The sequence below is a fragment of the Heterocephalus glaber genome, unplaced genomic scaffold (genome assembly GCF_053883595.1).
Source record: "Heterocephalus glaber isolate CG9 unplaced genomic scaffold, H.glaber_assembly_v1.0 deba00001760, whole genome shotgun sequence".
Taxonomy (NCBI): domain Eukaryota; kingdom Metazoa; phylum Chordata; class Mammalia; order Rodentia; family Bathyergidae; genus Heterocephalus; species Heterocephalus glaber.
Genome location: NW_028258457.1, coordinates 4,797,480 through 4,817,605, shown reverse-complemented (window position 1 = coordinate 4,817,605; position 20,126 = coordinate 4,797,480). Strand labels below are relative to the sequence as shown.

Genomic DNA, 20,126 nt, shown 5'->3' with positions numbered 1-20,126 from the left:
TCTATAAAATGGGGTTTAGGGACAAGGTTTTAGCTTGGTGGCACCGCACCTGCCTGGCAAGTACAAGGTCCTGAGTGATCCCCCATACAAAAAAAAAAGGAGCTTAAAACAGATGGAAGGGCCAGGCATGGTGGCAGAGGCCTGCAATTCCAGCACTCGAGGGGCTGAGGCAGTAGGATCACTACAAGTTTGAGGCCAGCCTAGGCTACATAGCAAGTTCAAGGCCAGCCTGAACTGCATAGTGAGACCCTGCCTCAAAAAAAAAAGAGTCTAGGGCCAGGGATTTAGCTCAGTGGTTCTGGCGCCTGCCTTGTAAGCGCAAGGTCCTGACTTTGATCCCCAGTACGGAAAAAAAAAAAAAAAAAGGAGTCTAAAGCAAAAAGTCAGATGGAAAGGGGATTTGACTCCGAAGAGAGGTAACATACCTGTTAATAAAGGTCTTAAATTAAAAAAAAAAAAAAGCGGTAACCTGGAGAGATAAGAGCTGACCTCGGAGGAGGAGATAAGGGGGTGAGGAGAGATAAGCACTTCAATTCTTTCCTGCCTGCCAGACAGCCTGCCCTCTGGACCTTGAGAAATAACTGCTCGCCCAAGTTTCTCATTTCATTGTTCCCCCTTCACTTCACAACAGGCCCAGGAGCTGGGACCCCGCTTGTTTCCTGGGGGCAGAGGCCCGACCCTGACTGAGAGGACCTGCAGAGGGCTCTTCTCTCCTGTATCAGTCAGCAGCCCCAGAACATTGCAGAAGCCTCTTGGGGTCACCAGCAGCAGAAGTGGGGGTTGGCTGGGCTCTTGGCCTGGTGCGGCAGATATTATCTCCTGGCCCTGACTCAGTGGGGAACCCAGGAACAAGCTCACCCTGGGCGGGGGGGTTAGGGGCAGAGCAGAACCTTCCATTGCCTTCTTTCAGCCTCTGGAGCTGGAGACGTCAGGCCAAGAAGCTAGGTAGGCTTAATCAGCATGGTGGCACATGGCTGTCATCCCAGCACTCTGGGAGGCTGATGCAGGAGGATGGCAAGTTTGAGCTGAGCCTGGGCAACTTCAAGAGACCCTGTCTTAAAGTGAAAAATAAAAAGGGCTGGGATGCAGCTCAGTGTGAAGGCCCTGGGTTCCATCCCCAGTACTGGGATGAGGAAAAAAGGCTAGGTTGAATAGGATTGAGATCTCAGCCTTAGTTCCTGACACCTCCGCCCACCTCTTCATTCTGGACCTGGGTCCTAGAGCGTCCAAGCGAGCCTTGGCCTTTGACACCCCAGCACCCCACTCTGAGGCTGGACGGAGGCCACCAGGCCACCTGATCTCAGCCCAGGGAGGGGAGACAGCCTTCGATAAAATGTCCTGGGGCTGGGGAGAACAGCTTCCCCTAATGCCTGGAGACTAGCAGAGGAGACTCATGCCCAAGAAAGAGAGGCAGGATAAGTTTGGGGTGAAGATCAGAAAAATCCCCCTGGAAGAGGGAGGGAGCCAGGAAGGCGAGATGTATGTCCAGCCCTCAGGGAAGCACAGGCAGTCCAGACAGATCCCAGCAACTTTTGATGTCCCCAGAGCGTCCCAGCCACACTGGACGCCAAGCGTGCGTCCCTCCTCCCTTGGCTGGGGATCAGATATCCTGGTAGCTGCTGTCCAGCCTTGGAGCATGGGGGCCTGCTTTGACACTGTTTGGTCCAGGCCCAGTGTTGGGGGTGGTGTTCTAAGACTCCTCAGAAACTTTCTCAGATCTGACAGTGGCTGTAGGGTGGCCCTGGACAAGATCAAACCAGCCAGTCATCTGGTGCAGGCCTGTGATCCCAGCACTTGGGAGGCTGAGGCAGGAGTATTCCCACAAGTTTGAGGCTAGTCTGGGCTACCTAGTGAGTTCAAGGCCAGCCTGGATTACACAGTGAGACCTTGTCTCAAAAAACCAAAAGTAAATAATATTAAAAAAAAAAAGAAAAGGCTGGGCAAAGTGGCACATGCCCATACCTCAGCACTCTGGGAGGCTGAGGCAGGAGGACCACAAGCTCAAGCCCAAAGAATGTGGTTGTAGATGTGTTGTAGCTGTTTCAGCAAAAAGAATCACGCCATGAAAATGTCCAGATTAAAAGTCATTTGTAGCCGGGGACCAAAAGGCAAACTCACATTCGTAACCTCCTTTTGGTACCTAGTAACCGGGAGCCCAGTTTTAAAGGAAAAAACCACACAATAGAATGTCATGATCTCATCTTTGAGTAAGCACAGGGGTACAGAATTAAACTGCAAGTTAGATTAAAATCCAATATTTGGGATCCAGCAGGAAATTCCTGTCTTTATGGTTAGGAACACAGGATAACATGTCCTGTCCTTTGTTATTTAACCACAAGACAAGATATGTCCTGTCCTTCATTCTTAACCACAAGGTAAGCTAGGTGCTGGTTAATTAATCACCCTAAAAATTCAACTTGGGGAGAAAAAGATTAAAGTTCAGGCACTAGCGTGTGGGGGTTTCTAATTAACTCACTGTGGGGTTTCTAACTCCCTTACTTCAGCTGCATGACTGAAGTAGGAACACACTTTTTAGAAGAAAAGTAATTCAGGGAACAGGGGAGAGGGCAGGCAAGTGCTTACAGTGGAGTCAGTGGGGTAATAAAGAGTAAAACATGTTCGAACATGTTTTATGGACCACACACGCATGAACAAATGTAGACACATATGTGCTTTTGTGTATGCATTTGTTATTTGTTACAGGTGGAACTACCCTGGCCCCCCAAAAAATAAAAATTTCACAGGCTCTGGTCCCAGCTCTCAGGGCCTCAGATGGTGACCTTATTTGGAAAAAGGGTCTCTGCAGATGGAATTAGCAAGGATGAGGTCACTGGAGTGGGGCTGATTTGCTGTGACCCTCGTGCTTATGAAAAGGTGAAATCTGGACACAGACACTGGGCGGATGTCATCTGAAGATGATGACAGAGGCAAAGGTGATGCTTCTAATGCCAGGAATCCCGAGGATAGTGGCCGACCCCAGAAGGACAGCCCTGCCCACACTTTGACCTCCCGCTTCCGGCCTCCAGAACTCAAGAAGAAAAGTCTGTTGTGTAGCTACCCGTCTGTGGGACTTTCTTCTGGCAGCCACCCAAAAAGCCAATACTCTGATGTGTACATGTGCGGGAAAAGTTCTGTTTTGTTTCCTTTTTGTGGTGCTGGGGAGGGAACCGGGTCATGCATACGCTAGACAAGCCCTTGCCACTGAGCCACATTCCTGCCCAGGAAAACTTATTTCTTTTTTTTTTTTTTTTTGGTTTGTTTTTTGGGGTTTGAGATTTTTTTGGGGGGTGGTACTGGGGATCAAACTCAGGACCTTGAACTGTCGAGGTAGGCGTGGCACCACTGAGCTAAGGTTTGGGTTTTTTGAGGCAGGGTCTTGCTATGTTGTTCAGGCTGGTCTTGAACTCACTATGTAGCCCAGGCTGGCCCCAAACTCGAGGCCATCCTCCTGCCTCAGCCTCCCAAGTTGTGGGATTATAGGCCTACACCACACGTCCGGCTGGGAGATTTTTTCCTGCCTTTATCAGAAACGAGTTGATATTAAGATGGAGGTATGGTGGTCTCAGCTGGACCCATTTAATTTTGTACAAATAAAATGGATTTGTGAATTATTTGCATAATAAAAGTTAATGGTTTTTTTTAAAAGACAAGGAATTGTAAGGCAAACCTCACTGATGGATGTATATATTGCTAGAACTGTAATTTATTTTTTCTTGCTAGAGTCTGAGCTCAAGGTCTTCAGACTGAGCTCCATCCCCAGCCCTTTTTATGTTTCGAGACAGGGTCTCGCTAAGTCACTAAGTTGCCCAGGCTGGGCTGGACTTCGGGAGCCTCCTGCGCCAGCCTCGCAGAGTGCTGGGATGGCAGGTGTGCACTGCCCACACTGGTTTACTCTTGATGGTTTCATGCTGTAAACACTTCCAAATGAATCATAAAAATTAATGGAAAGAAGCTAATGTAAACTACACTGGGCATGGTGGTGCACACCTGTAGTGCCAGCACTCTGGAAGCTGAGACAGGAGGATCACTGAGAGTTCAAGGTCAACCTGGGATAACAGTGAGTTCAAAGCCAGCCTGCACTACATAGTGAGACCCTCTCAAAAAAAAAAAAAAAAAAGGCCAGGGATGTAGCTCAGCAGTGCCTCGCCTGCCTGGCAAGCGCAAGGTCCTGAGTTCGATTCCTGATACCAAAAAAAAATGATAGGTCTTTAGCTGAGTGAGGTAGCACACACTTTTACTCTCAGTCCTTGAGAGGCTGAGGCAGGAGGATTGCAGGGAACTTCAGGCCAGCCTAGGCAACATAGTGAGTTCAAGGCCAAGGTGGACTATATAGTGAGACCCTGTCTTTAAATAAATAAATAAATAAATAAATAAATAAATAAATAAGGTTGAAAATATAGCTCAAAGCAAAGGCCCTGAGTTCCATCCCCATTACTGAAAAAAAAAAAACCAACAAAAATCCAAGAGAACGTAAAGTCAAACAGCATATATGTGCTGAGCCCTGTGTTGTTCAAGGGTGTGAGCTGAGATTACAAGACTTGGGGAATGAAGCATTTTTCTTGATACTGTTACCCAGAAACTGGGTTCTGACACCCTGGCACTCCTAGGTCCTTTGTGTCTTCCGTAAAAAAATTCAGTCAAGACGGATAGTACCTGGGAGGCTGAGGCAGGTGGATTCCAAGTCCAACCCCATCCTGGGCAACTAATCAAAAAGGCAACTGTGCAGAAGTATAGCTGGTGTTTGTTGCACAACAGGTATAGAGAGCTTTATGCTTTCAATCAAAAAAATGGGCCCCCCCAGCCAGATATCTGCCCCGTGGGGGAATTTGGACATCTTTTTATGCCCACAAGAGTTACTCCTGGGACTTGAGGAACAATGTTTGTTTGTTTATTTATTTATTTATTTTGGTACCAGGGATCAAACTCAGGACCTTGCGCTTGCAAGGCAGGTGGCAGAACCACTGAGCTAAATCCCTGGCCCTTGAGGAACAATGTTAATTAGGATGCTTACCGACATTTTTCTTAGAGGTTACTTGGGAATTAGAAAGAACCTTGTTCTTTTTAAATGGTCATTGTTCCCGCAGGAGCCTTGATTCTATAAAAAACCATTAAAAAAAAAAAAGCCAGGCATGGTAGTGCACACTTATCAGCCCAGCACTCAGGAGGCTGAGGCAGGAGGATCCTGGTGAGTTAAGAGGCCAGCCCGGCCTGCAGTATGAGTTTAAGGGCAGCCTGGACTACATAGCGAGACCTTCTCTCAAAAGAAAAGAAAAAGAAAAAAAAAAGGAAATCCATGAATATCTACTCTAAATCTGGTCTCAGCCTAGGGCAGAAAAGAACATCTCCCTTTCTGATACCTCTGGGCCATCAGCTGAGCAACCATGTTCGCCTCTGCACTGTTCTGGAAATGGATGGCTCTGTGTCATAATGAATGTGCAAAGCATGTGATCTGAGGTCCTGTTTCTTCATTTGCTAGAACTGGCAGAGGGCACTGTTTTGAATCTCTTGTTGCTTCAGGTTCACTAATATCCCTGCCTAGCAAAGCCAAGAAACTCCAAACTGCTTTCCAAACCAAAGCCAAAGCCAAGAGTAGTGTTTCCAGCCTGTTGTCCTAGCAACTTTGGGAGGCTGAGGCAGGAGGATTGCAAGTTTGAGCCTAGTCCTGGCAACTTAGTGATTGAAACCCTGTCTCAAAATAAAAAACAAGGGCTGAAATGTGATGAAGTCACACACAGTCAATTCCCAACCACACACACAACCCCACCCCCGCTGCAAAAACAATCAGCAAACCCAGTATGGAGAGCAGAGACAGAGCTCAGTGATAAAGCATGAGCTTAGTAGGAAGAAGGCCCTGGAACTCTCAGCCATCCTCCTGCCTCACCCTCCCAAATGCTGGGATTACAGGCTTGTACCACCACATCCGGCCAAAACTCACTTTTTTTTTTTTTTTTTTTTTTTTTTGAGACAGGGTCTTGCTATGTAGTTCAGGCTGGTCTTGAACTTGGTATGTAGCCCAGGCTGGCCTGGAATTCTTGGTGATCCTCCTGCCTCAGCCTCTGAATCCTGGGATTAGGTGTGTTTGCCACCATGCCCTGTCTAAAACACTTCTTTTGATGTGGGGGACTCCCGCCCAGCATTCCGTGGTAATGCACAGAGAGGCAGTTTTTATGGCAATGCCAGACTGTCAGTCAAGTTAAACGAGGCGGGCCTGGGAGGCAGGGCTTTCCCAGTCTCCCTGTCTCCTGCTCAGACTACTTTCCCAGTTGAGCAGAGAGATAGACAGCAGGTGTGGGGAATCATAGAGCCAATTAAGCAACAGAGCACAGTCTGGAATCTGGGCTGTCAAGATTACAGAACGAGCTCCTCTTCTTCAGCGGTGTCTTGCATCTTCAAAAACAAGTTTAAACCAGATGTGGTGGTGCACACCTGTAATCCCAACACTCAGGAGGCTGAGACAGGAGGATTACCACGAGTTCAAGGCCAGCCCGGAACACACAGCAAGACCCTATCTAAAAAACTAAATAAAAAAAAGAGAGACAGAAAGACAGACAGAGAGAAAGAGAAAGAGAGAGAAAGAGAAATAGAAAGGAAGGAAGAATTTCCAGACTATTTTCCAGAGCACCTGCACTGGTTTCTTAGAAATTTACAAGATTCTTGCCTGCGTGTATTCAATGACTGACCCAAAAGAACACGTCCCAATCATCTTACAAGGCCAGCATAACCCTGATACCTAAAGCTGAAAAAATGCATCAAGAAAGAAAAATTAGGGGCTGGGGATTTAGCTCAGTGGTGCCGCCTGCCTCGAAAGCACAAGGCCCTGAGTTCGATTCCTGGTAACAAAAAAGAAAGAAAAATTAGGCCAGGCTTGGTGGTGCACACCTGCCATCCTAGCACTGGAGAGACTGAGGCAGGAGGATCTCAAGTTGGAGCCCAGTCTGGGCAACTTAGTGACTTAATGAGACCCTGTCTCAAACCTGCTGGGAGCGGCTGCATACAGCTCAGTGGGAAAACGCTGGGTTCAGTCCTGACATCCCAAATCCCGCCAGCCCCAGCCTGACCTAGGCCTGCATCTTGGTTTGGCGGCTTCCCTGGCTCTTGGACATCGTGCTAAGCAAATGTGCCCATTGCACAGGAGGGAAAGCCGAGGCTCTGTCTCCAGAAACCCCAAAGACAGACAGAGCAGGGTGGGATGCAAAGGATTCTATTAAATGAATAAATGGAAACTCCTCCCTAAAACCCTGCGTTGGCAGGATGCTAACAGGTTCACCTTGCTCTCCTATACCCTGCTGACTCTCGTCCTTAACTCCATCCCTAACAACCTAAGGCTCTTCCATGGCAACTAAGGTGGGGCCCGACCCGGAGCTGCAGGTCCTCAGGTCCTGCATGGGCGGGGAGTCTTGCTTTCAACTAGGGAGGAGGAGTCTACACGGAGCCTACTGGCCCCTTAAGAGGCTCCACCCGCGAGGCCTCCAAGTGCCGGGGATTGGTCCCGAGAGCGGCCGAGCACAGCCGAACTTGACGCACCGCCAGCAGCCTTTCCTCCCTACCGCCCACGCGGCTCAGCAGCCGCCTCAGCCAATCACCTCTGGGCGCGCCGACCTTTATCTGCATGGCCACGCCCCAGAGGGAAGGCCTTACCCAATCGCATCGCTCGTGGAGGCGGTCATCAGCATTCTGGAGGCGGGGCGGGGCGGGGCAGCCGGCAGGGGCGGGCTCGGAGCGGTTGGTTGGCGTGTCGCCGCAGTGGAAAGGTCCGGGAAAGTTTCTTTGGAGGTGAAAACAGCCGCGGAACTCAGGGCCCCACGAGGAGAACAGGGGCGCGGGGGGTCCCAGGGCCAGGGCGGGCTCCTTCCAGGGCGGGGGGGAAGGAAGCTGGTCCTGGCCTCCCGTGGGGCGATCGCCCAACAAAGGATTCCTGGGGCGCCCGCCTTCGAGGGGTTCTCCGCCCCCAATCCGGCCCCTTAGGAGCCTCTGGCCCGGCGTTCGGGACTCCCAGTCGGGGTGAGGACGGCACCCCGCCAGCGGGATTTCGGGACGCCCTCGTCTCAGCCCGTTTCTGTGTTTCAGGTCCGGCCCGGTCGGCCATGTCCCACGGGCCCAAGCAGCCTGCCGCGGCCTCTGTGTGAGTGCGCCGCCCCTCGCCCTACCCCACACCCCAGGGTCTTAGCCCCAGCAATCGGGGTCAGGGGACCCCACGGTGCATCTCTCAGACCCCCGATCCAACCCACACCACAGGGTCTTGGACCCCAACCTGGATCAGGGGTCCACACGGGGCTTCCCCGGGACTCCGCCTCCCAGGATCTTGGCTCCCCAGCCTGGATCAGGGGGTCCTCACGGCCTGCTCCTGGACTCCAGCCCGCACCTCAGGGTCTTGATTCCCCCCAACCTGTGTCAGGGAGTCTCCACTGGTGCTTCTGGACCCCTGTTCCAGCCCTAGCCCCAACCTGCACCCCAAGGTCTTGGCCTCCTCTACCTGGATCGCCCCCCCCCCCCGCGCCGGTGCTTCTCCCCCGAGCCCAACCCACGCCTCCCAGTCCCCGGGTCCAGTCTCTCCTTAGGACCCCTGACTGTTATCCCTGATGCGGCCATCTCGACCCCTGCATCTCAAACCCCTCAGACCGCCCTGTCCTGGGACTCGAGCTCCCCACTGTCAGCTCCATGGTCTCTAATACTTCCGTGGTCCCTAAATGCTCTGGGTGGGCGTAGGGGCAGGGAAGGCTCCAGGAATGAGGGTGACCCTGGTATACCATGGCCGCAGGCCGGCGGGCGGCAAGGCTCCGGGCCCCCACGGGGGCTTTGTGGTGGCTGTCAAGCAGGAGCGCGGCGAGGTCCCTCGGGCTGGCGACAAGAGCTCCCACGAGGAGGAGGTGAGTTTCTGTCCCCAGCTTTGAAGCCCCGCCCCAGACTACATTTGAATTTCTTGTGGCCCCACCCACAGCCCCAGACTTCTAGGTCCAGGTAAAGACTCCACCCACCATGCGACCTGTCACGCCCCTAATAGGTCCCCTGCTGCGCCATGCTCACCTATCAGCGGTGGCTCCTCCCACGGGGCAATGCTCACTTTCAGCGGAGCAGCTCCCCCCCAGAGTAACCACACCTACACTTCAGAAGCCATGCCCACAGCCCCTACCTGCTCATCCTTGGGCTCAGCCCGCTGCTAGTATCTGAGAGCCCCTCATCTAAGCAGGGATTCCTCTAATTTCCTGGGCCCTGATCCCTGACCAGACCGTTTTCCAGCCCTCCCTCCCCCATAGGGCCCGCCCACCCACACACCCAAGGCACCCCCAGCCCTCCAGCCCCTCCCAACAGACATAGTGCTATTGCAGCCAGTGAAGAAGCGGGGCTGGCCGAAGGGCAAGAAGCGTAAGAAGATTCTACCGAATGGTCCCAAAGCACCAGTCACGGGCTACGTGCGCTTCCTGAATGAGAGGCGCGAGCAGATCCGCACTCGTCACCCAGACCTACCCTTCCCGGAGATCACCAAGATGCTGGGTGCCGAGTGGAGCAAGCTGCAGCCTGGGGAGAAGCAGGTAGGGAAAGCAGGGCCGCTGAGCCCTGAAGCTCCGACAGCCACAGCTGCCCTATGTTGGTGTGGAGGGCTCACTTTCTGTCTGGAAGATGACCACCCACGACCTGCACCCTGGTTGGCAATAGTTAGCAGTGGGCGAGAACAGAGCCAAAACTCCACAACCAGTAAGGACAGGTCTAAGCCAAGCATGGTGGCTCACCCTGGCATCTCAGCACTCTGGGAGGCTGAGGCAGGGGGATTGCAAGTTTCAGCCCAGCCTGGGCAATTTAGTGACTTAGCAACATCCTGTCAAAAATAAATAAATATTTTGAGATGGAGTCTCAACTTGTAGTTCAGGCTGGCCTTCCTTGAACTCAATATGTAGCCCTCAAACTCAAAGTGATCCTCCTGCCTCAGCATCCTGAGTGCTGGGGTTACAGGCATGTGCTACAGTGGTTAAAACCTTCAAGATTAAACATTTTTAATTTTTTATATTTTATTTTATTTTGTTAAGACAAGGTCTCGCTATGTAGTTCAGGCTGCTGGCCTTGAACTCACTATGCAGCCCAGACTACTAGCCTCAAACTCACAGTGATCCTTCTGCCTCGGCCTCCTGAGTGCTGGGATCACAGGCCTGCACCACCATGCCCGACAGAAAAAAGAAAAAAAATTTAAAAGGTCTGGGGTTGTAGCTTAGTACAAAGGGCCTGGATTCAATCCTCAGCACCGTAAGTAAGTGCCAAAACATCAAGGAAATGTATAGACCACCGTGGGGTTTTGCCTGGCGAGAGTGGGATTTCCCTGGGCAGAAATGGCGCACAAGGGGAGGCCCGGTGTCAGAAAGATCATCAAAGGCTGGGAGATGGAGGTAGGGCTGCGGGGCGGGGCTGGGGGTTTGAGGGGTTTGGGGGTGGTTTGCAGGGCCGGGTGGAGGCAGGGTTGTAGGAGGTGGGGTGGCCGCAGCTGAGGGCATAGGGAGCTATGGAAGGTTCAGCACAGGGAGGCTTGCGTGATGGAGGCGGGGCCTCCCTTCTGAGCTGGGCCAATCTTTGGGGCTTCTCTCCACCCCCCACAGCGGTACCTGGACGAGGCTGAGAGGGAAAAGCAGCAGTATATGAAGGAGCTGCGGGCCTACCAGCAGTCTGAGGCCTACAAGATGTGCACTGAGAAGATCCAGGAGAAGAAGATCAAGAAAGGTGGGCAGGCTGGGGCCCACCGCCGGGGCAGGGCAGGCGACACAGCCCCACAGGAGTCCCAGAGCGGACCCGGGAGGCGGGAGGGGCAGGGTGACCAGGGGAGTGCCAGGGCGCAGAGCGAGGCCCTGGGACCCGGCAAGTTGACTTTGCCTCCCCTCCTGCCCCCAGAGGACTCGGGCTCGGGGGTCGTGAACACGCTTCTGAATGGACACAAGGTACGGAGAGAGCTGGGCGTGACTGGAGGTGTCCAGACCCCCACCCCACGAGCAGGACCAGCCCTGGGGCGGAAGTGGGCATCCCTGGTCCACTTCCGAGTCCCTCCTTCCCAGGCTCGGGGACCTCCAGGGGGTGTGACTGTCCCCTGGAAGACACTGCCACCTGGTCCCGTTGTCCCAGGGTGGGGACTGCGATGGCTTCTCTACCTTTGACGTCCCCATCTTCACTGAAGAGTTCTTGGACCAAAACAAAGGTGAGACGACTTTGGGGACGAAGGGGAGGGTGGTGCGGCTCCCAAACCCAGGCGCCTGCCTTTCCCTGGGGGCCGGAAGTAGGGGGGCTCTGACTCGGGCTGTACCCCCACCCCACCCGGTCCGCAGCGCGGGAGGCGGAGCTGCGGCGCCTGCGGAAGATGAACGTGGCTTTCGAGGAGCAGAACGCTGTGCTGCAGCGGCACACGCAGAGCATGAGCAGCGCGCGCGAGCGCCTGGAGCAGGAACTGGCGCTGGAGGAGCGGCGGACGCTGGCTCTGCAGCAGCAGCTCCAGGCCGTGCGCCAGGCTCTCACGGCCAGCTTCGCCTCGCTGCCGGTGCCAGGTGCGCCAGGCTGACGCCGCCAGCCCCGCCCCTAGCTCGGTCCCGCCCCTCTCAGTCGAGCCCCGCCCCTTCTCGAGCCCCGCCCACTCCGGCCAACTCCCTTCTCCAGCCACCTGCCCAGCCGAGCTCCGCCTTGCCCTCCCTGGGCCACGCCCTTTCTCTACTTGAGAGCTCCACGCTGCTGACCAAGTCCCTCTCTGCCTACTGGCCCCGCCCCTGGGTCTCCGCCCACCTGATCTCCCCTCCTGACGGCCCAGAGCTGCGTCCCCTCTATCCTGATGTCCCCTCTGTCCTGACGCCTTGGAGCCCCGCCACCAACCCGGTTCCCATGAGCCCATCTGCTGACCCCTCTTCCCCAGCCCACCCCGGCCCCTCCCTCGCCTGCCCTCTGGTCCTGAGTCCTCCTTCCCACCCTGTGGTTTCCCAAGTCCTCACCCTGCGCCCCACCCTTGCTCATCTAGGTAGGTCCGTCAGTCCCAGTGGATTCTGGCCCCGCCCTAGGCCCCCAACTGCGCGTCCACCGGCTCAGATCCAAGCTCCTCCAGCTGGCCTGAGCACTCAGGACCCTGTCCCCCACCAAGACCCCTGATGTCCTGGCCTGGGTTCCTCCCTCTGCCTGCTGACCACCCTCTGCGGTCCCCCACAGGCACCGGAGAGACCCCGACTCTCAGCACCCTGGACTTCTACATGGCCCGGCTGCATGGTGCCATTGAGCGTGACCCGGCAAGGCACGAGAGCCTGATCGTGCGCATCAAGGAGATCCTGGCCCAGGTCGCCAGGTGTGTGCAGCAGGCGCCAGGCCCAGGGCTGCCCGGGCTGGATTGAAGGGGGCAGATGGAACCGTCCAGTGGGGTCCCCAGGCCACCGTCCCTGAGGGGGAGCAAAATGGTCCCCTGGGGACCAGAACTTCCCCGAAGCTTCCCAGGGCGGATCCCAACTGTCTGGGTCGGGAGTACGGCTCAGACCTTACCCTAGGGGCTGGTGAGGGGGTTGGAGGGGCCTCGGCCTCCAGGGTCCCCAGGCTGGGTTGGCTGGACACTGATGGGGGTCACTCCCCCCCCCCCCGTTACAGCGAGCATCTGTAGGGCCGGCTGCCCACGGATCCCAGGAGCAGCGCAGCGCCCGGCCCTCCCCATACTGGGTGATGGAGGAGAGGCTGGGGCTCCACCCTTTGGGGCCAGGCCCCATCCTGCACCTTGGGGGCTCCAGCCCCCCTAAAACTAAATCTCTACAGCACCCCTTCAGCTTTCAGGCTCCCAGTCCCAGAACCCAGAGAAGGCACTGGAAAGGAAACTAGAACCCCAGAGTGGCAGGGCCCAGAGGGGACACCCAGGACCCACGGCACATGAGCCATGGGAGGGCTGCCTAGGGCTCCCCTGCACCCCCAGAACTGCTTGCAGCAAAGGCTGCCTGCACACCGGCCATGCAACAGAAAGAGCCTTGGGTAGCAGCCCTCAGTCTCGGCAGTGCCTGGGTGCGGAGGGGTTGGGCGGCCCTGACTGTCCCCTGCTCCAGCTGAGCAGCCCTCACGGCGGCAGATCTTCCCACTGCTCGCACCAGACTTTTTAAATAAAAACTCAAAGGATTTGCGTTTCAAGTTTGTGAGTGTGGTTTGTTGGGGGTGGTGACCGTGACACCCATCACAGCCTCACTGGAACCCCAGCTCTGCCTTCGTATGTCTGAGATGGGGAAACTGAGGCCCACACTTGGCCAGATTCACAGCGAGGCAGGGACAGCCCCCTCCTTCCCCTCCTGAATATGACGTGGGGGTCAGCCACACACAGGGGACCGAGGCTGGGCGGGAGGGTCTTGGCCACTCAGTGTACCCTTCAGCGGCTTCTCCTGATGGATTAGAAACCTCTTGCTGGCAGAGTGACTTCGACAGAACCTAAACTTTACCATTTTACCATGTAGAAATGGACAATTCAGAGACAGCACACTCACTGCTGTATAACCATCATTATTAGACAATTCTACCGCTTTCTCACCACTGCAAAAGAAACCTCAGCGCCATGAGGAGTCAGTCACCCATCCCCTCCCAGCTGCAGCATCCCCGAGTCCACTTCCTGTCTCTGGAGTCACCTATCCTGGGCGTTTCCTGTTCACGGAGCCCATGCTGTGTTCTCTGTGTCTGGCGCCTCTCACTGAGCACAGTGTCTTCAAGGTTCTTCCGCATTGTAGCAAGTGTCCCTTTGGCAGGTTTTTAAACCTCATCAGAGAGAAGGGCTGTTTTTTGAGCCAAAATCCCTATCTAGGATTTTTGGTTTGTTTTTGTTTGAGACAGGGTCTTGCTATGTATTCCAGGCTGGCCTCAAACCTGAGGTGCTCTCCTGCCTTGGCCTCCTGAGTGCCACCACGCCCAGGTCCTGTCTAGGTATTTTAAGGGAAGCCAAGTGTTTCCAGTGCCACATCCCCAGGGGATTTTTACAGGCTCCTGGTGCCTTCTGTGACCTGGGGATCCATGCATTTCCTCCCCAAACAAAATGTGAGCACCTACTATGTGGAGCATACAGCAAGCAGTTCAGCCCTGGAAGAAAGCATGCTGATCCCTGCCCTCCTGGAGCTGACCTTGTAGCTAGGGACATGGGCAGGGCACAAGGTGAAGAGGTGAAGCACCTAATGTACCTCACAGTGCTGGGGTGAAAAATAAAGTTGAGGAAGAGACATTGGGAGGTAGAGAGAGCAGGTAGTCTTTGGGCAAAGACCTGAGAATTGAGGAAGTGGATCGTGCAGAGCTCTAGGAAAAGGTGGTCCTAGCAGAGGGCACAGCTGTGCAAAGGTTCTGGGGCAGCATGGAGCCAGGTGTTGAGCGTCCTGGAGGCCCGTGTGGTATGGCTGGATCAGAGGGAGCGAGGGGCAGAGAAGGAGGGGATGCAGAGGGACATGCAGAGTCCTGTGGGCTGCAGGGGGGACTTGGATTTTTCCTTTGAGGAAAGTGGGAGCCGTAGAAGGCTGTGGGCAGAGGAGGGACTGGGATGGGACTCACTTTATAGCAGCTTAACCGTTCTGCCCCATCTTCAGGTTGTTGGAAGGATTAAATGATCCCCTAGCAAAGAGTGACAGAGCCTGAGCCCGAGCCACCTCAGGGGCCGACGACCTTATTTATGATCCTTGTTATTCTTAGGTCCTCAGCTCGGGCCCCAACAGACGTCCGCCAGGCGTCCCTGGGGAGGGCGCAGCTGGCCTGGCAGGGCCTGGGCACCTGGGGCCCGCGCCTCCCTCCACACTGTGGTGTCGCCTTCCCGGCCGGCTCGGGTTCCCGGATCCCCTTACTAGGCGGCTCGGCTGTCGCGTCCTGAGCCGGAGGTGGGGAGGCTGCAGGAAGCGGTGGATCCGGCGGCGTCGGCCCGGGTGGGTGCGGAGTCCCCGCCATGGAGAGCGAAAAGGCCCGCGAGTCCGGAGGCGCCGAGACCCTGCAAGGCCCCGCGCCTCCGCCCTCGCCAGCCGAAGCCCCCGCCGCGCCCCGCGCCCGCCCGCGCCTCGTCTTCCGCACGCAGCTGGCGCACGGCAGCCCCACGGGCAAGATCGAGGGCTTCACCAACGTCCGCGAGCTCTACGCCAAGATAGCCGAGGCCTTTGGGATCGCCCCCACCGAGGTGAGGACGCCGGGTCGCGCCCAGGTTCCCGAGTGCAGAGGGGTAGAGGCTGGGCGGGAGACCTAGATTCCTGGATCCCGGATCCTGATCCCTGTATCTCGAGATTGGAGGAGGGAGTCAGGCTGGGTCGCCAGATAGCAAGGAAGCGCCTCTCAGATCCTAGAGGCCACCTGCCAGGGACCCCTTAGGAGGGGATGTAGGAGATGAGAGGCCCTGGGATTAGCAACCCAGCTGGGAGTGAACCCGGCCTTTGGGGAGCGCCTGGGTGATCCTGGGTGCAGCAGGTGGACAGGCCTGGCTGGGGTTTGCCCAGCCTGGGACTGCACTCTTAGAAGCCCCTAGGAGGCCCCTCAAATTTCCATCTCTCTGAGAAACCCGGTTTTGAATGGTTAATCCTAGCAGCCTGGGGGATGGGAGAGGGGTCCGGCAGCCCCACAGCCTCCTATTCATCCTTCCCCATTCGGGACCCTCCTCCTTTCCTCCCTTCCTCCCTTCCTTCCTTCCTCCCTCCCCTTATCTTGTTTTCCTTCCTGGGGATTGAACCCAGGGGTGTAGCTATATCTCCAGCCCTTTTTATTTTATTTTGCTACAAGTCCTAGATAAGTTGCTCATACTGGCCTCACACATGCAATCCTCTTGCCTCAGCCTCCCTCAGTGCTGTAATTACAGGCATGCACCCCCAGGCCAGGTTTCAGTCCTACCATTCCACATGGGCTGGGATCTTGGCTGCTGGGAGCCTGAGCCAGGTCTGCAACACTTGAGACTCAGTTTCCCCATCCTCCTGGGTCTCTGGGGGCAGACAACATAGCACAAGGTGCCAGGTGCCAGGGCTGATTCGGCGCTCCCCTCTCCCCGGGCAGATCTTATTCTGTACCCTCAACAGCCACAAAGTGGACATGCAAAAGCTGCTGGGGGGGCAGATAGGGCTGGAGGATTTCATCTTCGCCCATGTGCGCGGCGAGACTAAAGAGGTAGAGGTCACCAAGACAGAGGATGCCCTCGGGCTGACGATCACAGACAACGGGGCCGGCTACGCCTTCATCAAGGTTTGAGGGGGTATGGTGAGGGGCTGGTGGGTGACATCCCAAGGGGGCTCTGGGAACCCAAAGGGGGTGGCTGAGTTGGCTGGGGTAACTTGGGTCCCCGCAGAGGATCAAGGAAGGCAGCATCATCAATCGCATCGAGACAGTGTGTGTGGGGGACAGCATCGAAGCCATCAATGACTACTCCATCGTTGGCTGCCGCCACTACGAGGTGGCCAAGATGCTCCGGGAGCTGCCCAAGTCCCAGCCCTTCACCTTGCGCCTGGTGCAGCCCAAGAGAGCCTTTGGTGAGGCCACCAGGGTCCAGGGATTGGCAGGTGGGGATGCAGCCAGCGAGTGGGGCCTTGGGATGGTGGAGGGTGCAGAAATGGAGGTTTTGGGACAGAAGGGGAGGGTTTAGATTGTTAGGGACATTCGTGAAGGACCAGAGGGTGACCAGTGCAGAAGGGACAGGATAGGGACATGCCCAGGTCCACTCTGTTGCCTGGATGGAGGTTCTGTGGTTTTGTTTTGTTGAGACAGGGTCTCCCTATGTGCCCCAGGCTGGCCTCAAACTCATGGCAAACATCCTGCCTCAGCCTCCCAAGTGCTGGGATGACAGGCGTGCACCACCATGCCTGGATGCATGATTTTTTATATCAAGACTTTTCCAGCAACGGAAACACTGTGCTGATTTTCATGAGGAACATCTCCTTTTCTCGTCATGGGCCTCAGGCAGGACTGTTCTAGAGCAGGGGGCTCTGAATTACCCTGGCATGCCTGGGAGGAGGCCCCTGTAGACTGGGTAGCGTGGGGATTTGGGTCTGCCCTGTGTGGTGGCTGTGAACTTTGAGACCCAGTGTAAAAGTTAGGAAAGGTGAGGGCTGCACCAGGGCCCTTTCTGGTTGGACTCTGCAGGCACAAGTAGGGTCTTAACATCATCTGTCTAGAGCCATTTTAAGAGCAGGGTGAAGGTTTGAGGGGACAGGATTGAGGTGTTGGTTCTAGGGCTGTCCTGTCCTGTCATACTGGCTTCTTCTGGATTCAATTTAATTTCTGGGGGACAGGAGGAATGGAATCTCCAAAGGGATCTCTGAAAAGTCTCCCTGCGGGCTGAGGCAGCTGGATGGCAAGTTTGAGCCCAGCCTGGACAATTTAGCAACTTAGTGAGACCCTGTCTCAAAATAAAAAATATAAAGGGGTTAGGATAGATAGAGCTCAGTGTGAAGGCCCTGGGTTTAGTTTCCAGCACTGAGAAAAAAAATTCACCCATGGATGGACTCTGAAAGAATGTTCTAGCCAGGGATTTAGCTCAGTAGCACCACGGCTGCCTAGCAAGTGCAAGGTCCTGAGTTCGATCCCCGGTACCAAAAAAACACAAAAAAACCAAACGAATGTTCTAGAAAGGTTCAGCTAGTGGGTTCCCAGTGTTTTTTCAGAACTGAGTCTCCCTCAAAAGGGCAAGGTCCTGAGTTCGATCCCCGATACCAAACAAACAAACAAAACAACCAGAACTGAGTCTTCACACCTAGAACACATCACACCCCCTCTCTGTCCCCTCCAGATATGATTGGCCAGCGGAGCCGGAGCAGCAAGTGTCCCATGGAAGCAAAAGTGGCCAGTGGGAGGGAGACCCTGCGACTGCGTTCTGGGGGTGCCGCCACCGTGGAGGAAGTGGTGAGTGGCAGGAGGGGTCCCTAGGGCCCCTCACCTACAGCTTTGCTGTGGACTCAGTGTGGCCTTGGATATGAACCTCTTCTTGGCCAGGTGCAGTGGCGCACACCTGTCATCCCAGCACTCTGGGAGGATGAGGCAGGAGGATCACAAATGCAAACCCAACCTGGGCAACTTAGCAACTTAATGAGACTCTGTCTCAAAATAAAAAACAAAAAAGAGCTGGGAATGGAGTTCAGTATGAAGACCCTGGTTTCCACCCCCAGTGCCACAAATAAAAAAGAACCTTTGCTGAGAGCCTGTTTCCCTAGGTGGGAAGGGGACCCTGGTGAGAGGCATGAGCTCTTCCTAGGGGTGTGGGGAGGGTGGCTGCAGGGGCTGGAGCCCCTCACCCTCTGCTCCCTGTTGCACCCAGCCCAGCGAGTTTGAGGAGGAAGCGTCCCAGAAGGTGGACGACCTGCTGGAGAGCTACATGGGCATCCGAGACCCCGAGCTGGGTAAGGGGCCAGGGTAAGCTGGGGGTCCCCGGGGAAGCAGCAGGAGGAGGCTGGGGTCACGGGCAGTGGGGTCCCGGAGCGCCCTCAACTGCCTGCCCTGCCTGGCCCGCAGCATCCACCATGGTGGAGACGTCCAAGAAGACGGCCAGCGTCCAGGAGTTTGCACGCTGTTTAGACTCTGTCTTGGGCGAGTTTGCCTTCCCGGACGAGTTTGTGGTGGAGGTGTGGGCTGCCATCGGCGAGGCCAGGGAGGCCTGTGGCTAGTGTGCCCGGGGAGCCAGCGCAGCCCCAGCCCGGACCATGGCCCCCCACCCCAGCCCTGCTCCAGTGCCTGGCCCCAGCCAAGCTCCGAGGCCAGGCTCACCTCCAGAAGCCAGCCCAGTTCGGAAATCCCACCCAGCTTCTCCAGACTGCAGCCCTGCTTAGAGAGCAAGCCAAGAGCTGAGGCCAAGCCCTGCTCCGGAGCCCAGGCCCGCTCTGAGATAGACCCCACCTTTAGGTGCCAGCCAGGCTCTGAGACCAAGCCGGGCTCCAGATCCCAGCCAGGCTTCAAGAGGAAACTCAGCCCTGAGACCAAAAGCAGCTCCAGGGCCCAGCTCAGCCCTGAGACTAAGATCATATCTAGAATCTTGCTGAGCCCTGACATCAAGTCATGCTCTGGAACCCAGATAAATGCTAAGATGCAATCCAGTTCAGAGATTGATCCCAGATCCAGTACCCAGTCCAGTTCTGAGACCAAACCCAGCCATAAAACTCAACCTGATTCTGGAACTGAAGATGCCTCCATGGCCCAGCCTGATTTGGACACTCAGCGCAGTTCTGGGACACCAGGTAGCTTGGGAAGCCAGAGAGTCAAGCAACAGGCCAGCTCTAGAACTCAAGCCGCCCCAGGCAGCCAGCTCTACACTGCTGTGCAGTCTCGATCCAAACCTCAGCCCTGCTCTAAAACCCACTTGCACCCAACTACCTACTCCCATTCTGCATCCCCGTCCAGTTCCAGCAATGAGTCCAGCTCTGAGATAGAGCCCAGCTCTAGAGCCCAGCCTACCAGCACCACCAGGCCCAGCTCCAGAATTCAGTCTGGCACCGAGCCCCCCTCTCCTTGCAGAACACATGCCAGTTCTAGAATTCAGATCAACTCTGGCACCCAGACTGACTTCAAGGCCTGGCCAAGTTCTAGAGCTCAGCCAAGCCCAGGTATCCCACCCGGCTCCAGGGCTCAGTTCAGTTTTGGAGCACAGATTGTTTCTGAAAAGCCATCCAGCTTCCAAACACAGTCAGCGTCTGAGCCTCAGCTGAGCTCCAGAATCCAGCTACGCTCTGGAATCCACTCTGGTGCTGGGACACAGCCCACAACAGCCACAGATTCCAGCTCCAGGACCCAGCACTGCACAGGGGCTCAAGCAACCTTTAGCATTCAACTTGGCTCTCAAACCCTCCCACGATCTAGACACCAGCTCCAGGCCACAACCCCAGCCGGCTCAGTTATTCAGCCAGACTCAGGGAAGCAGATCAGCTCTAGAGCCCAGCCCAGCCCAGGAACCCAGGCCAGCTCAAGGATCCAGCCTGGCTCTGGAACTCACCCGAAGTCTGGAACCCAGCCTCTTCCTGGAATCCAATCCAGCTGGAGAATCCAGCTCAGCTCTGGAAATGGGCTCCATCCACAGACCCTTGACCCTAGAGCCCACCCTAATTCCTCTGCCCTGACCCAGTCCCCAGGCCTACCCTTCAAGGCCGCAACTCCAGCTGCCAGCAAAGCCCCAGGACCTAGGCCTTGGCCTACTGATTGGGTACCTGGATCAGGCCTCTCAGCCTCCCTCC

At 55.7% G+C, this 20,126-nt stretch overlaps 2 protein-coding genes across 4 annotated transcripts; both read left to right on the top strand.

Annotated features, from left to right (window-relative positions):
• The first annotated feature begins 7,692 nt into the window (after positions 1–7,692).
• On the top strand, positions 7,693–13,113 carry Hmg20b (high mobility group 20B). Of its 2 annotated transcripts, none has more exons than XM_004865841.3 (10): positions 7,693–7,773; positions 8,068–8,122; positions 8,759–8,867; positions 9,327–9,530; positions 10,584–10,704; positions 10,873–10,919; positions 11,101–11,173; positions 11,301–11,516; positions 12,163–12,295; positions 12,589–13,113. In XM_004865841.3, the coding sequence occupies exons 2-10, from the start codon at positions 8,085–8,087 to the stop codon at positions 12,599–12,601; spliced, it is 954 nt and encodes a 317-aa protein (XP_004865898.1). In that variant the 5' UTR covers positions 7,693–7,773; positions 8,068–8,084; the 3' UTR covers positions 12,602–13,113. The 2 variants fall into 2 exon arrangements, with proteins under 2 accessions (XP_004865898.1, XP_004865899.1); XM_004865842.4 differs by having other exon boundaries at positions 7,734–7,751.
• Positions 13,114–13,193: 80 nt separating this feature from the next.
• Positions 13,194–18,709, top strand: Gipc3 (GIPC PDZ domain containing family member 3). 2 transcript variants are annotated; one of them, XM_004865843.4, is made up of 6 exons: positions 13,194–15,112; positions 15,973–16,158; positions 16,262–16,442; positions 17,699–17,811; positions 18,224–18,305; positions 18,418–18,709. In XM_004865843.4, the coding sequence occupies exons 1-6, from the start codon at positions 14,888–14,890 to the stop codon at positions 18,567–18,569; spliced, it is 939 nt and encodes a 312-aa protein (XP_004865900.1). In that variant the 5' UTR covers positions 13,194–14,887; the 3' UTR covers positions 18,570–18,709. The 2 variants fall into 2 exon arrangements, with proteins under 2 accessions (XP_004865900.1, XP_021100800.1); XM_021245141.2 differs by having other exon boundaries at positions 16,262–16,472.
• Positions 18,710–20,126: the final 1,417 nt, after the last annotated feature.

Coding starts and splice junctions, on each gene's coding strand:
- Gipc3 (XM_021245141.2), top strand. CDS start 14,888: ATGGAGAGCGAAAAGGCCCGCGAGTCCGGAGGCGCCGAGACCCTGCAA. Junction 16,159..16,261: donor CCGGCTACGCCTTCATCAAG/GTTTGAGGGGGT, acceptor GGGTCCCCGCAG/AGGATCAAGGAAGGCAGCAT. Junction 18,306..18,417: donor CATCCGAGACCCCGAGCTGG/GTAAGGGGCCAG, acceptor CCTGGCCCGCAG/CATCCACCATGGTGGAGACG.
- Hmg20b (XM_004865841.3), top strand. CDS start 8,085: ATGTCCCACGGGCCCAAGCAGCCTGCCGCGGCCTCTGT. Junction 10,705..10,872: donor GGAGAAGAAGATCAAGAAAG/GTGGGCAGGCTG, acceptor TCCTGCCCCCAG/AGGACTCGGGCTCGGGGGTC. Junction 11,517..12,162: donor CGCCTCGCTGCCGGTGCCAG/GTGCGCCAGGCT, acceptor GGTCCCCCACAG/GCACCGGAGAGACCCCGACT.